Source organism: Corapipo altera, unplaced genomic scaffold (assembly GCF_003945725.1).
Source record: "Corapipo altera isolate COAL_440 unplaced genomic scaffold, ASM394572v1 77b, whole genome shotgun sequence".
In the NCBI taxonomy this organism is placed as follows: Eukaryota; Metazoa; Chordata; class Aves; order Passeriformes; family Pipridae; genus Corapipo; species Corapipo altera.
In genome coordinates this window covers 448,277-463,199 of record NW_020884933.1, presented here as the reverse complement: position 1 = coordinate 463,199, position 14,923 = coordinate 448,277, and the positions used below count along the sequence as shown (strand labels likewise).

The following is a 14,923-nucleotide window of genomic DNA, read 5'->3' as shown; positions in this document are numbered from 1 at the left end:
GCTCTGTTACAATCTGTTCTAAAAACCTCTTATTTTTTCCATTCCCTAAACCCAGGTGGGAAATTAATGTAGCACTGTCCTGTTTGTTTACTCCCTAATGGTGCTGCAGAGATTAACCAGCAATAAACAAATCATTAACCTTTGTGACACTTTAAAAAACAAACAAAAATTTACCAGAGCTAACCCTGCTTTCCTGTCTCTGTATTCCCTAATTCAAAAGGACCAGGGAAGTCTCTCTTCACTCGAGATCCATCCCAGCTCACAGGAGCACTTATAAGGACATCCCTGAAAAAAAGCACCATGGGATTTGGCTTCACAATCATTGGAGGGGACAGGCCTGATGAGTTTCTCCAGGTGAAGAATGTGTTAAAAGATGGACCTGCTGCACAAGATGGGAGAATTGCTCCAGGTCAAGTATTATTTCTCTAAAACTTCCATTTCCTGGGGTGCTTTGGAGAGCACAGCTCGAGGCACAGGAGGTTGGATGACTCCATCCACATCCTCACTAAATGAAATAGTTTTCAGATTTGCGAAAGATCAGTGGCTGAAAAGGAAAAGAAGCAGTGTTCTAGATAAAAACCTACTTTGAGGGCACTTCTGAAGATTTCAGTACTTTAGCTAAGACATTTGACTTCATGGTTGTTCATAGACTTGTTCCCTCTCTATACATAAAGGAAAAACAGTGTTACTGAATCCTGCTCTGCGTTTTGCTTCATTGCTGCCAAAAAACGTAGCACCAAGTATTAAAACTGCAAAAAAACTGCAGCAGGAATGAGGAAGCAAAGCTGTGTGAGCTGGCCAAGTGAGGAAAGAAGAGAGATGAGGGTTCCTACAATCCATGAAGACTTGCACACTTTTTCATTGTTACTATATGTTTAATTAAGTTCAGCTTACTATATGGTTTACATACCAGAAAAGGCAAAATGCTTCTTTATGTATCACATAAACTCTTCAGATAAGAAGACTTTTGAATGATTTATTTCTGTTTACTTGTGAAACAATTTCCTATTTTTTTTGCTGACATATTATTTGAACTTGTTTGTACGTGGTTCATGTTCCACCTCTGTAAAAGTGAAAACAATCCTGCAGAACTGTTGGAATGAAAAGATGTGCAGCTATTCCTGTTGCAGTTCATGGAATAATAAGAGAGTTCCTGTTTTACTGATGCCCAGGCATTTGAGGGATAAGGCAGTTTGCAGGGAATATTGTATTGCACGTGCAAAGTTTCACATCAAAATGATGGAAACACGAAACAAGGTCTCAGGATCCGAAACCCACTTTCACTTATTTTGAAAATACGTTCTGAGCCACGTGTGGCAGCAGTGTAATAGTATGGAATGTGTGTGGGTGCAATCCTAGCTTAAGTTCAGCCAGTCCTAAAATAAACACAGGGCCAAAAAAAATCCGATTTATTCTGGATTGGGTTTAGGATGCTGTACAATATGAATTAAGGCAGAAGACATCTGCTTGCAGGAGTGTGCGTGCTCTGCTTCATCTCCCGTGGCTGCACAGTATCATTTTTTAAATCTGCTGCAGATTAAACTTTATATATTTAGCACACTGTGTTCTGAGATGAAACAGAATAAAAGCAGAGAGGAAATCCTGCGTGCTTTTTTGGCAACATTAGCCAGGAGCCAATTAGTTTGAAGCCTGCCCAGTGATTTCCTCCAGGTAAGGCTGTTGTTCTTGGGTCCAGGTGTGGGCGGTTTTGCTTCTGGTTTTGACACTGTTGAACTTCCTTTTGCAACAGGTGATGTCATCGTGGACATCAATGGGAGCTGTGTGCTTGGCCATACCCATGCAGATGTTGTGCAGATGTTCCAGCTGGTTCCTGTCAATCAGTATGTGAACATGACCCTGTGTCGGGGTTACCCCCTCCCTGACGACACCGAGGACCCCGTGGTGGATATCGTGACAGCCACACCCATCATCAACGGCCCTCCGGTGGCCAAGGGAGGAGATGCTGCTGTGCCCAGCCAAGATTTGATAGCAGGGACAGTTGTGTTGGACCAGAATGGGAAAATGGGCCCCATGTTGGTCAACGGGCGCCTGAACGGCCCCTCCATGGACGCGGCGGAGCAGAGGGTCTCCCTGGCCTCCTCGGGGGGCTCCCAGCCAGAGCTGGTCACCATCCCCCTGGTCAAAGGGCCCAAGGGGTTCGGGTTTGCCATCGCAGACAGCCCCACGGGGCAGAAGGTGAAGATGATTTTGGACAGCCAGTGGTGCCAGGGCCTGCAGAAAGGCGACGTCATCAAGGAGATCTGCCACCAGAACGTGCAGAGCTTGACCCACCTGCAGGTGGTGGAGGTGCTCAAGCAGTTCCCAGTAGGGGCAGAGGTGCCACTGCTTATCTTAAGAGGAGGTACAGACATACATTTACAGTTATCATGTTGGTTATAAGCTTTTCATAAAGTCCATTTTGTAGTGTGATACCTAAGTCATGTCCAGTCTTGACAGCTAAGCAACAGCTCATTATGACCCTGAGCTGTTATGTTCTGAGTTTAATTTATCCCCCTGAGCTTTTGGGGTTGCTAGGGTTTTGTTTGGGGTTTTGGTTTGGTTTTTCTTCTTTTTTTTTTTTTTTTTTTCCAAAAGTTATATGATGCTATGTTTATGCACTGTCTCTTCCAAGTGTCTGGGGAGTGCTAAAGCAAACACGTGGTCTCCAGCATAATGCAAAGCATATGATGGGACTGAGTTTCCTGAGGCTCTCCAAATGCATTCCAGTAACTGTGGCTGTAATGGACAGGGGATTGCAGGAGATAGGGGGAAGCATCAGCAGAGGTGGAGCTGATCACTGGGAATAGCAGAAAAATTCTGATTTTTCGTTTGCATATTTATACCCCTACACTGACTGTCAGTCACAGACCACGATGCACCTTCTCCCCAAAAACTGTAGTACAGAGTGTGTGTCTCTCAGAGGGAGCTGAGTGGATTATGAAGCAGCTCATGGCTGCTCAGTGTCTCTTCAGGCTTTATGTAGAGTGTCACTTCAGTCACTGATATTTGCAAAAGTCTCCAGGTCTTTTTCTGTAGAAATGCTACTATTCCCTAATAAGCTCAGGAAATAATTAGATTTCTTTGTAGCAGGTGAAATTCCCTCAGACAAATTCACAAGTCTGCTTATCCCAGGAACCGATGGGTGATTTGGTTGACTGACCAGTGTTTAGCAAACAGAGAAATAGATATTTTTCATTGTTGTACAGCTTTCAATTCTAATTGAAACTTCTTTGAAGTGATAGTTTTGGTCACTTTGTCACTTCACAGAAGAGTGAAGCAGAAGTTACAGTTTTCACCCCAGGAGGAGCTGATTATATTGCTGTAATGTTGTTTAAACTTTTAGGAACCTACTATTGAAATTACTTTCTATTTTCTTCAGGTCCACCCTCACCTACTAAAACTGCCAAAGGGGTGAGTATTGAGGATGTATTTAACTTGGTTTCTAATGGAGAATATTCAGGGATTTAGGGTTGCAAAACAGACTCTTAAATATGGTCTAATGAACAGGAAATATTCCTTTGAGGTTTTTGAGCTGTTTAATGGAGATGGTGGATATCTCTCTTATTACTACTGAAGAATCAAGAATGCAGCAAGAGTCTGGTATGATGATAAGTGTAATATTGTTGGTTTGTCACGATTATCAAGTTCTATCATTATTTCCTGAAATGGCTGATTGTGTGCATGCTCTGACCTGCTTTGTAATCTCATTTCCTCTGGATTTTATTCCCTGTAATAATCTACAAAATGCTTTAGCAAAACCACGTCTACTTGGCAGGCACAAAGTCTTTGTCTTAAGCAGCTGCTGTCAGAGTACTCATTAAAAGGGAAACAAAATAGAGTGTATCTACTTTTTTTCATTGCTAATTATTAAAGTGGAATGGGATTTCTGAAGGAAGTTTATGATACTTTGATTCTTCTCAATGCTCACACAGAATTAATGGACTGGTTAGTGCTCCCTTCTGGAAATGCTTCTCTTTGGATCCATATTTTCAGCAGGTCTCTGTGTAGCTGTGCATTTCTAGCTTGATGCTCTTGGAAGTTCAATCTGTTGGGCCATCTTTAATATATATTAGCTCAGTAAAGAATCCTCGGGCTTAATAAAATTACCCTCTGATTTAATAATGCTGATATTAATGCATATGTTTGCCATGCATGTTTCTGTTATAAATTAGGCTACTTGAGCACAGCTGTTTCTTTAAAAATGCTTCTTGTACAGAACAAATCAGTGCATTTGAGGAGAACCCCATTACCACAATGTAGATGCAGCTTCTCTTTCTATCTTTATCCTGCTGTTTGGGTGCTGAAGTCGTATCCCAGCAGTGGGATAACACAGACACACGTGTTCAGCAGACTGTGCTCAATAAGATCTGCAGATTCCATCCCCTTGCAAGCATCCAGCTGCCCACCCTGAATAAATCAGGGCAGAAATCCCTGCAGTTTGAGGGCACAGGCCCTGGCAGTGTGGCTCCCATGCTAAAAATACTTTGGATTTGGGGACTGGCATTCTCTTCCAACACGTGCAGGAGCCCATGGAGCACTCAATGCTCAGTGGCATTAAGCAGTGTGGCAAAATAACTCACTTAAAAAGGGCAAGGTCTTGTGTTTATAAACACACAAGAAGTGTCAAACTGCTGAATGGCTCAGGGCAGTTTCTTGTGCTCTTGGTGAAAGGGCAGATCTAACTCTGCTCTGCTCCTGTTGTGGTTCAGCCACGTGCAAGTTTTCCAGGCTGGGTTTCTGCCCTGAGTAAGTATTTGGAGTTACTTTAGTGCACAATTCATTGGAAATCAGGGTGAGAGACCACAAGGATGCTTGGTGTCCTTTCTTTGGGAAATACTGACAGGAGTGTTGCAGCTCTCAGATCATGAAAAGGCAAATAGTGAATTCTAATGCCTCAAACCACCCAGGTGTGTCCTCCTGGCCTGTGTTTACACTGCCTTTGGCACTCCTGGTGTTGGCTGGGAACACCCCTGGTGCTCGTGGGGATGTCCTTGGCAGAGGGCAGGAGGCAGTGCCCCTGGGGAAGCAGCGTGTGCCCATGGGCCTGGACTGAGCTCCAGAGCCTGGCAGGTGCCTGGCAAGGATTTGGGGTCTTCTCCAACCATGACTGTCCTGTACACCCCACTTCATCCCATGTGTTGGTAACCACCAGGATCTACCCAGCTTCACTCCTCTCTGGGTATCAGCCCCTTCAAACCCCTTTCTCAGCCCAGTCTCCAGTAGAAATCCGTGTCCCACAGGGGAAGACTTCAGTCCTCTGGTCAGACAAATCCACTGGAAAATCTACACTGAGTCATAATTTTATTCCCCCGTTCCCTTGTTTCTCTTCTGCTTGGTGTTCCTTGTCTTTGCCCCCACAAGTTCAGTTCTGCTTTGGTTTAATCTGGATTTTGTGGGTGGGGTGTGTTTCAGAAGGACAAGCAGGACAGTTCAGGGAGTTTGGAAGCTGTCAGTGATCCCATCCCACAGCCCATGCCCTTCCCACCCTCTGCTGTGCGATCAGGCTCTCCCAAACTGGACCCTTCTGAAGTCTACCTGAAGTCTAAGACTATTTATGAGGACAAACGTGAGTAAATCAACTTGAAAATACTCGATTAGGAAGGAATTTTTTCTTTGTTGTATGTGTGGTAAAACTACTGAGACTTTGTTACTGAGTTTCTTAACCTCCTGTGGATAAAAAGTTTCAAAAAATGCATAATTCGTGCAGAAATTGGAAAACTTTGGAACACATTTTAAAAAAAAAATAATTAAAATTTTTTTTAAAAATAATTAAAATGTTTTAACTGTATTTGCAGTAAAACAGTTAATTACAGAAATGGTCTTGAGGATGATCTAGTCCTGAAGTAGAGCTGCCCTTTTCAGAGTTTATAGAAGTAGCTCTGAGCTGTGCTAGACTGGCTTTTATCCTGGCCCACTGCATGAATGTAGCTGCGATTTCTCTTTTAAAAATTGATTTTTCCCATTTGGAAAGAGAACATCACTGAATATCTTGCTGTTTTATTATTTACTGTATTTCTGGTTACTGTGTTTTGTCAATAAGACACCTCAGAATGCACCAACAAAGCATAATCCTTCAGTAATCCAAGATTAGCTCCTTACATGTTTTGAAATGTTTTTTCTTAGCTCCAAACACAAGAGATTTGGATGTTTTCCTGCGAAAGCAAGAGTCAGGCTTTGGTTTCCGGGTGCTTGGAGGGGACGGGCCGGATCAGCCTGTAAGTGGACCTGTTCAGTGTTACCTGTGTGTTCCTGTTAGAATGCTCCTCTGTAATCCTCACTTCCCAGCATTCCAGACACTTCAGTGATGGCAGAATTGATCAGTTCAGTGCCTGCCTTTCAAAGATCAGGAATTAATCCAGATTACCTTTCTTTTCCCCTCTTTGTGGCTGCCTTCAGTCCCGAGCCTGTCTTTGGCAGTGGTTTTCTGTCAGGCTGATGATGCCAGTGCTGTTCCTGCAGCTGTTGCTGTGTCCCAGGAGCCCTCGAAAGGGCTGTGCTGGTGCCCAACCTTTGCCCGTTGCCACCTGATCCCAGTGGTGGCCTTGGCACAGAACATTCCTGGGATTTAATGCTCCACATCCCCGGAGCAGTGGAGTGGAAGGAAGGGACTGCTCACCCTGCCAGAATTCCACCAGGCTGTTCTTTTCCATGCAGTGAAAGGAGGCGAGAGTTGGGATGGGGTCACATCCCCTTTTCCCCCATTTCTCCCACTGAGCTTTTAGAAATGCATGGAGTTGGAGGCAGCTGGGAGGTGCCAGTGCAGACACCCCTGGATAGTCTGTTCTCCCAGAAGATTCCCCTCTATGTCCAAAAATGCAAAGATTTCTCTTTGGGAAGAAGCACTGCATGTCAGGGGCCTTTCCTTCAGCTGTCAAGTGAAGAGGAAAACCTTTTGGAATAGATACACAGATTGTTTTCTGATTACAGTGAAGGAATTCAGTTTTTCCATTCCCAGCTGTGATCCTGTGCTAGCTTTTTTTTTTTTATTTAACCTCCCCTCCCTAACATGCATTTAAAGAAAAGAGCAAACCCAAAGAATGTTACTTCTGCTGCACTTTTTTCATAGCATTTGTGGTGTTTTGTTTCCATAACAGCCATAGCTGTTGGGAAGTGTGGAGCTGATGTCATGAGTGCTGTGCACAGATGAGCTGCCCACCATTGCTTAACCTCCAACAGCACTGGCTGTAATTATCCTTAATCTTTCCTTTAATCTGAAAGTGATGCTAGCATATGAAATAGAGTGTGGTGTTCCTATCTGTGTTATATTTAGTAGCACTTTCTGAGGTGGGGGCAGACAGAATTGATAATGTTTGAATTCATTATCTAATCACCTAGAGCTGAGCACTGAAACAACTCAGAGCGTGGAGCTGTCTAAGCAACTTTTCAGAAATAAGTTCGAGTTCTTTCAAAAGCTTTTACTTCTTCCCCAAAAACTCTGGCCCACTCCTGGTAAAAAAATTAAGTGGAATAAGTGACAAAGGCTTTTGTTTCACTGATGTCTGAGAAATCACATATGTTATAAGTATTTGCTCATGTCAAAAGTTGGGCTTTTTAGCAAGCTGACAAATATTCTCAAGGGAGCAGAATTTGTGAAAATGAGGGTTGGAAATCCCCCAAAACTTTTTAAAAGGTATGTATCGAGTGCTTTGAGCTCCTGGATTGTCTCCTGGGTCAAACCTGTGCAGAGCACACTCACTGGCTGTGTTTCTGCTGGAGCTGGACAGGGAGATAATCATTAAAAATGTCTTCCCAAAGCCCTCATCGGCCTGGATTCACCTGGATTCCAGGCATTACGTGTTGTGCTGAGTGCATGTTCCCATTCCAATGCCCTGCCTGTGCTCTGTGACAGATTTACATCGGGGCCATCATCCCCCTGGGAGCAGCAGAGAAGGACGGGCGGCTGCGGGCGGCGGACGAGCTGATGTGCATCGACGGGGTCCCCGTGAAAGGGAAGTCCCACAAGCAGGTTCTGGATTTGATGACCAGTGCTGCACGGAATGGGCAGGTCCTGCTCACAGTCAGGAGGAAGATCTTCTTTGGAGGTAGGTGTCTGACTGCCCAGAGGGGCTGCAGGACACACAGAGCACTTGGGGGCTCGTCAGCACATCCACTGAAACTGCTCTGAAATAATTTATTTCAGTCTTTAATTTCTGCACTAGAGCTGAGCAGCCTGAGATTGAGGAAGGTCAGCTGTAGCTCTGAGTAAGTGGAGAAAAGCAGAATTTAATAAGCTGATGCTCTGGTGGTTGCTAATTTGAACTGCTTGCACAGGGAAGGCTCTGAAAATTATGATGTAGGGATGGTTTCTTCAAACCTTTTTGCAGGTAGTAGTTAAAACAGGCACTAAAGCTATGAAAATTGGGTAATAACCCAGTCTGTTTTCTGTACATCATGGAATGAGTTGGGTTGGAAAAGCATAAAGCTCATGTCATCCCAAGCCCCTGCCACAGACAGGGAACCTTCCACATGTCGTATTCTCAAGTCTTTTGGCATCATCGTGTAGCATTCAAACCAGAGCTGATCCAGGGCAGCATCTTGTGATTCTGCAGTTTTAGATCAGTGTCCAGATCAGCAGTTTAGAGAAGATTATTGTCCGTGACTCCCTGAATGACAGAGCTGGGATGGGATTTAGAGCTGATCAGTGACCGCCGTTGCCACCCCGTGCTGACACTGCCACCGACTTGTGCTGGAGTTGCTTGGTGTGGTTTGTTCCTTATTAGTTGTCTGTCTGTTACCTGCCAGGGGACAAGCCAGCAGAGGAGGAGGAGGCCCAGCCTGTCCTGGCTCAGAATGGCTCTCCCCGCCCCAGCCGGGGGGACTTTGCCAACCAGCCCTGCCCGGAGGTGTACGATGTCCGTCTGCAGCGGAAGGAGAATGAAGGGTTTGGCTTTGTCATCCTCACCTCCAAGAACAAACCTCCTCCTGGGGGTAAGTGCCATGTCCTGGTGGCTCTGCCACTGCCCAGCCTGGCTGCAGCTTCTCCAGGGATTTCTCTGTCTGTGCAGTGCTGGTGTTACTCACACAGTCACCTTTCCAGCTGAGCCTTGGTCTGTCTTGCTTCTTGTTTGTGCTCCTTTTCACCCAACTGTGACATAAATGGGGAGCAGGGGAGCGTATATCCCACACAACCAGCCTGTCCACAGGACTGTGCACTTGCCACAGGGCAGTGTGTGGGATGTGGATATTTGTCAGGCCTTGGTGGTGATGTAGATTCTCACACCTCATTAATTCGCTGGCATTTTAATGGAAGCATAGTTTCAGCCTTGGCTTTATTTTACCTAATCAGGTAAAATTTATTCTGGGGCTCTGAGAAAGGAGAGGCTGCAGTGCTTGGAGGAAAGCAATGAAGTTGTTGCTGTCAGACAGAGAGTGTCTGTGAAGTTCATCAAAATGAAAAAGTAGCCTGGTGTGGTATTGCAGTTGTGAGACATGAACATAGCTCAGGCATAGCTGTGAAGATAAACAGCAAAACAACCAAGGTTAAAAGCTAAACCAAAAGAAATGGTGTGACCAGTAGTGAGGGAGAAGCTGTTGGCAGGAAGGTCTGGAGTCCAGGGAAGGATCCTGCACAGGAGCAGGTCTGCTCAGGTCCATCAGGTGTGTTTGTGTTGCTCATGCTGGTGGCTGCTGCTCACCTGGCAGGGCCAGGGAGAGGATATCGAGTCATTTTGGCACGAGGGGACGAGTAGGATCATCTGTGGGGTTCGTTTCCTTTGGCATCAGATTTGGGTTATCTCTGTCAGCCCTTGAAATACAGGCTTAGGTGGTCACCCACAGATGAACCCAATTCACGACATGAAGGTACAGATAACTCCTGAAATACGCACTTCCTTTAGTTCCTTGGTGTAAATCACCTGAAACTTCCTCAGCTGGTTCCAGACGTAGTAATGAAAGTGTCTCTTTTGTTTTTATTGAGCCTCAGACACTTCTGTTTTCTCACTTCATTTTACTGCACAATAAAAACCAGCAGGAGCACAGAAAAAACCCTGTTTCTAAGTAGCATTGTGCTGAATTTGTATGACATATATTCAGAGTCTGGTCCTGGTCCCCCCTCAGCCTCCTTTTCTCCAGGCTGAGCCCCCCCAGCTCCCTCAGCCACTCCTCATATGATCTGCAATATAAATTATAATATAACTGTGCTACAGACAGCACTTTTGTCTGAGGATCTGCTGCAAATCCATCTTTATTTGATAGTAGAACTTAAAATAGAAGGCAACTGAAACCAATTCCAGTGCTGGAAACACAAGCCCTGTGGTCCAGGCTGTTTCTAACACACGGGGAAAGAGGCACTGGTGCATCCACAGGCTGTGCTCTGCAGAACTTGTCTGTGCCACAGTTTAATGTGAAGCTCCTGGGTTCTTCAGGATAGATGCCAGGATATTTTAGCCAGGCTATTTTAAGTCAAGTAATCAGCAATTAAGTCTGCAACCCTGCAGTGCTTCACTCTTCACAGTTGGCTCTCAGGTTTATATAATAATTTAAAAACCAGTCTATTAAGGGAAGTGTAAATAAAATTTAAACTCATGGTAAAGGCTCGAAGGCATCAGTGTCTGTTCCTTCACAGTGACTTCTGTGGGTGCTGGCTCATTAAAATGATCCTTGGTGGCTTTTTAATCCTGGGTGGCTCATGGCCTGGTCTAGTGAAAGGTGTCCTTGCCCATGGCAGGGGGAGTGGAATGAAATGGGCTTTAAGGTCCCTTCCAACCCAAACCAGTTTGTCTGGGATTCTGTGACACTGTGGAAGTGTTTCAGGTTTGCTCTGGTGGTTTTGGAAAGCCAGTTGATAATCCAGACAGGTGCTTGGTGTTCCTCAGAGAAAGTGTGTTTGGGAGAACAGCACCTGTGGAAAACAGGTATCCATCAAACCTGCTTCAGGCCTTGGAAATGCAAAGAGGCTTTCACATGAGGTACCAGGAAAGGCATTTATGGAACATGTGGAGGTTGGTCTGGGAGGTGTTTGGAAATGAACTACAAAGGAGCTGTGCAGCGGTTCCTGCACAGACGAGCCCTGAGGAGAGATCTGGGAAGGACAGGAGCCAACTCTGCTGTGCTTTCAGGGATCCAGATGAATGAGAGGCTGTTTTGGATGCCTGGGAAAGCTGCTGACTGCTGTGCTTTCATGTGATGCAGATCTGCTCTGTCGGGGCCACGTCAGCACAGGGGCAGCTCCACGAGCGCTCCTTGCCCCAGGTTTTGGAAGGTCTCTCCCGTCACCATGGCAGCTCCCTGGCTGCCCAGGGCATTCTGCAGAGATGATGTTGGGGCAGCAAACCATAAAACAGGATCCCTTCCTGAGCACCAGCACAGCTCGTGGTGGAGAGAGCGCAGGAGCCACGGGCACTGCGGTGAAGCTGGGCCATGGAAGAGGTGCTGGAGTGGAGCATCCCTCCCTCCTCCTGCCTGTAGCTCTGCCTCTGTGTTCACTTCTGGGAAAGGAACTGAAATCAGTCTTTTTTGCCTTCTACTTTTCCTAAAATTTTCTCTTTTCTGCATTCTCTCTGTTCTGGCCCCATTGCTTTGGCCTCTGGAGGAGTCTGTGCAGGACACAGTGTCACTGTGGGGTGAACTGAGGGAACCAACCCAGGAGAACTGGATAAAATGGGACATAATTATTACAAGTGCAGGTTCATCTCAGCAGGGCAAGGGATGAGGTCTGTGCAGAGCTGATGTAACACACCTTGCTGGGTGTGCTTAGGGTCACTGCTGAGTTCCTCACCAGGTTACTGAGTCAGTCCCTGGCAGGACACGTTTGATTTCTCTTTGAAGTGCGTTTAAGGGTTAATTTTCAGTTGCAAGGAGGAAGAGTTTACCCCTGCATCCAGATTTCTGTGTTACACTGGATGTTCCTAATTGTCTCTGAGCCCACACAGCGCTCCAGGGTGGATGCATGAAATGGAAAACTACATTTTGAGTGGCAAAACCCAACTGCTTCGGAGCGCTGCGGGGCCACGCGCTCTCACTCATCCCTCTGCAGATGTGACCCATTTCCTCGCCGTGTTTTCCTTCAGGCACAACACCCTGTACCGTGACAGGGCCGTGCTGTTGGGTTGGCTCAGTTCACTCCCAGTGGAGCATTCCTCACGGTTTGCAGGTTTTCCTTGTAAAGCAGTGCCACCCTTTGGAGCGGGAGCGATTCTCCAGGACGACCGTGGCGATTCCGGGTCCGCGCGGCAGACAGTGGGATTTTGGGGTTGGCCTGTGCAGGGCTGGGAGCTGGACTTTGATCCTTCCTAGTCAGGGTGTTCTGTGGGTATTAAGGTGTTGCTGTGGCTGTCCTTGGTCCCCAGTGATTCCCCACAAGATCGGGCGGGTGATCGACGGCAGCCCCGCTGACCAGTGCGGGAAGCTGAAGGTGGGCGACCGGATCTCGGCGGTGAACGGCCAGTCCATCGTGGAGCTCTCCCACGACAGCATCGTGCAGCTCATCAAGGATGCTGGCAACGTGGTGACCCTCACTGTGGTGGCTGAGGAAGGTAAGGAAGCTGCCACCACACTGCCAGAGTCTGGTGTTTGTCTCTGCTGAAGTTAATGCGCTTAAATCGAGTGAAGATGCTCAGAAATTATAGAGGGTGAATCGTGGAATATCCTGAGTTGGAAGGGACCCACAGGGATCATCGAGTCCAGCTCCTGGAAGCTGAATGACTTGGAAGCTCCTTTGTTTGCTCTAGAAGAGCTGAAGGCAGGCAGGGCAGAGAGAGGCAGCTGCCAAGGTGGTTGCATCCAAAAAAAAAAGATAGAAGTTAACAACACAATGCAGAGTGAGAGAAATTCTCTTGGTTTCTCATGTGTGAGAGAGAAAAAGCGCTGATGACATAGAAACACATCCTGTCCAGGCCTTGTGTTCTCCAGCTGAGGAGAAATGACCTCTGTGAGGGGGCTGCAGCAGCCAGGGGATGATGCTCAGAGAGAAAATCTTGCACCCCAGCAGTGCCCATTTCTTGCTGCTGCAGGTGCTGCCAGAGCTTTGTTCCTGATGAGGCAGCTGCTCCCAGGATCCTCTGTCCCTGCCCTAAGGCCACAGGGATTCCTGCTTTCCAAATCTCTCCCTTTAAAGCCCTGAGTTTTTCCTTTCTTCCACGTTTAAACACGCAGATTCCCTAAAGCTGCATCCCTGGGATACAACAGAAACATCCCGTGGTTCTGGCTGCCAAAGGGTCACATCCCACCACGTGGGGAAAAACCCTTGACAGGGTCTTTCTGCAAAATCCTTCACCTTCAAAACCTGCTGTGTCACCTGAGCAGCAAAGTAAGTCCTGGGGGCTGCAAAGTCCCATCTTTGGGGACTATTTTTGGTGTCAGCTCCCAGGCCCCACTGGGCACCACAGGTTTGTTTCTATGCAAACAGGTCACTACAAATATGTAAAATTTTGAAGGGAAAAGCTGTTTTCCAACCCTGCATTTCTCTGGATTGCTGCTTATGGGTTTAATTAAACTCCCTATCATTATTTTGTCAGAAAGTTGGCTTCCTTCACCTTTTAAATAATAAATACCTAAAGCCAGACTGTGAATAAAGCCAGCAGATAATTCTCTAATTTCACATTAGTTGCAAATATTTAACGTGCCATCTCAGCCTGTAACACAGAATTTCAAAGACTTAATGTTCCTTTTTGTCAATGCTGAAGCAGAGAGACCTCTATAAATTGTTATTTTTCTATTAAGATTTTTATTTTTATCGAATCTGATTCATTCCAGTTTGAAGGGACACACTTCAAAGCAGTTGCCCAGGGTGATGTTTATAAAGCAACTGAAGTTCGAGTTGGTTGAATTAGATCTGTTTCTCTGCAGCTTTTAATCACAGAATCCCAGACTGGTTTGGGTTGGAAGGACCTTAAAGAACATCTCATTCTACCCACTGCCACGGGCAGGGACACCTTCCACTTGTTTTCAGAATAAGTTTTCTGAATATCATGTTTTTACCTATTATTTAGGCGTGACCTTACCTGGACTCTGTGTGAGAACTTTTCCCACTACCTCAATTATAGATTTGGAGCCAAAATGTAGAGATAAAACCAGAACCTGTGGAGACTCAACAAAGACAGGGGGAAAAAAAACCCTCAGTAGCAGGTGGTGAAAGCAGAGTGAAGATCAGTCAGAAGAAATCTGTGGCTTAGGGGAGCTGGAGTTGGCGTGTTTGAGATGTAAAGGATTTCGTGACAATGAAGGAGAAAGAAGCAGAACCTGCTCCACCGAAGTGGGAATATATTTCCACTTTAAAATTCTCCTTGATGTAGCTGGAGAAACGGAGTTTAGCTCACAGCAGAGAGATCCAGCTGGCTGGGAGTGAGTCAGGGCTTCAGGCACTGCAGGGAGGGAGCTGAACCTCAGAGAGGTGCTTCACACTGAGGAGAATGCAGGATGCAGCTCCAAAAAAAACCCACCAAAATGCTCTTTTTTTCTGGAAGCTGTTCAGCCTCACAGAGCACAAATCCTGATCAAGTTTGCTGTTCCCCAGCACTGTCCTCTGAGAGTGGCAATAAAACCTCTGGCTGGTCCCCCCCCAGCCTTCCCAGGCCTGTGATCTTTGCTTTTCATGGGAATAAATGAATTCCCCTTCATGCACCAGGAGAGATTCTTTCTTTAACATTTTTCACCAAAGCAGGAGCCTGTCAGCTTTTGTCATGTATTAGCTGGGAACACACGAGAGCAGGCTGCAGGATTTCTACAAACAGATGGCATTTTTCTTGCCTGTGCTTCTAAATTAAAAATCTGAGGATAAACCAGGAGTAAAAGTTGACATTCTGTCTCTAGAGAAAAACCTCTTTAAGGCATGTCACAGGACCAGCACCATGGAGAGCTTGGGAGGCCTCACATACCTGAGAAATTCAGTTTAATATGCTTTAAATTTCCCTTCCCTTAAGATGGTCGAGCACTTTTTATATTTTAATGGAATTTTTTTGTTCTTAATTAAGAAATGCACTAATTT

At 46.0% G+C, this 14,923-nt stretch overlaps 1 protein-coding gene across 3 annotated transcripts in view; it reads left to right on the top strand.

Annotated features, from left to right (window-relative positions):
- The window catches only part of MAGI3 (membrane associated guanylate kinase, WW and PDZ domain containing 3), a 68,234-nt gene that overhangs the window by 42,871 nt on the left and 10,440 nt on the right, over positions 1-14,923 (top strand). For 2 of the 3 annotated variants that reach the window (XM_027659977.1, XM_027659980.1), the window contains exons 9-16: positions 221-409; positions 1,751-2,362; positions 3,380-3,411; positions 5,413-5,566; positions 6,124-6,215; positions 7,850-8,042; positions 8,743-8,928; positions 12,288-12,473. In XM_027659977.1, coding sequence (XP_027515778.1) covers positions 221-409; positions 1,751-2,362; positions 3,380-3,411; positions 5,413-5,566; positions 6,124-6,215; positions 7,850-8,042; positions 8,743-8,928; positions 12,288-12,473 — 1,644 coding nt within the window. The remainder of the gene's footprint in view (positions 1-220; positions 410-1,750; positions 2,363-3,379; positions 3,412-5,412; positions 5,567-6,123; positions 6,216-7,849; positions 8,043-8,742; positions 8,929-12,287; positions 12,474-14,923) is intronic. The other variant, XM_027659978.1, reaches the window with a different exon arrangement.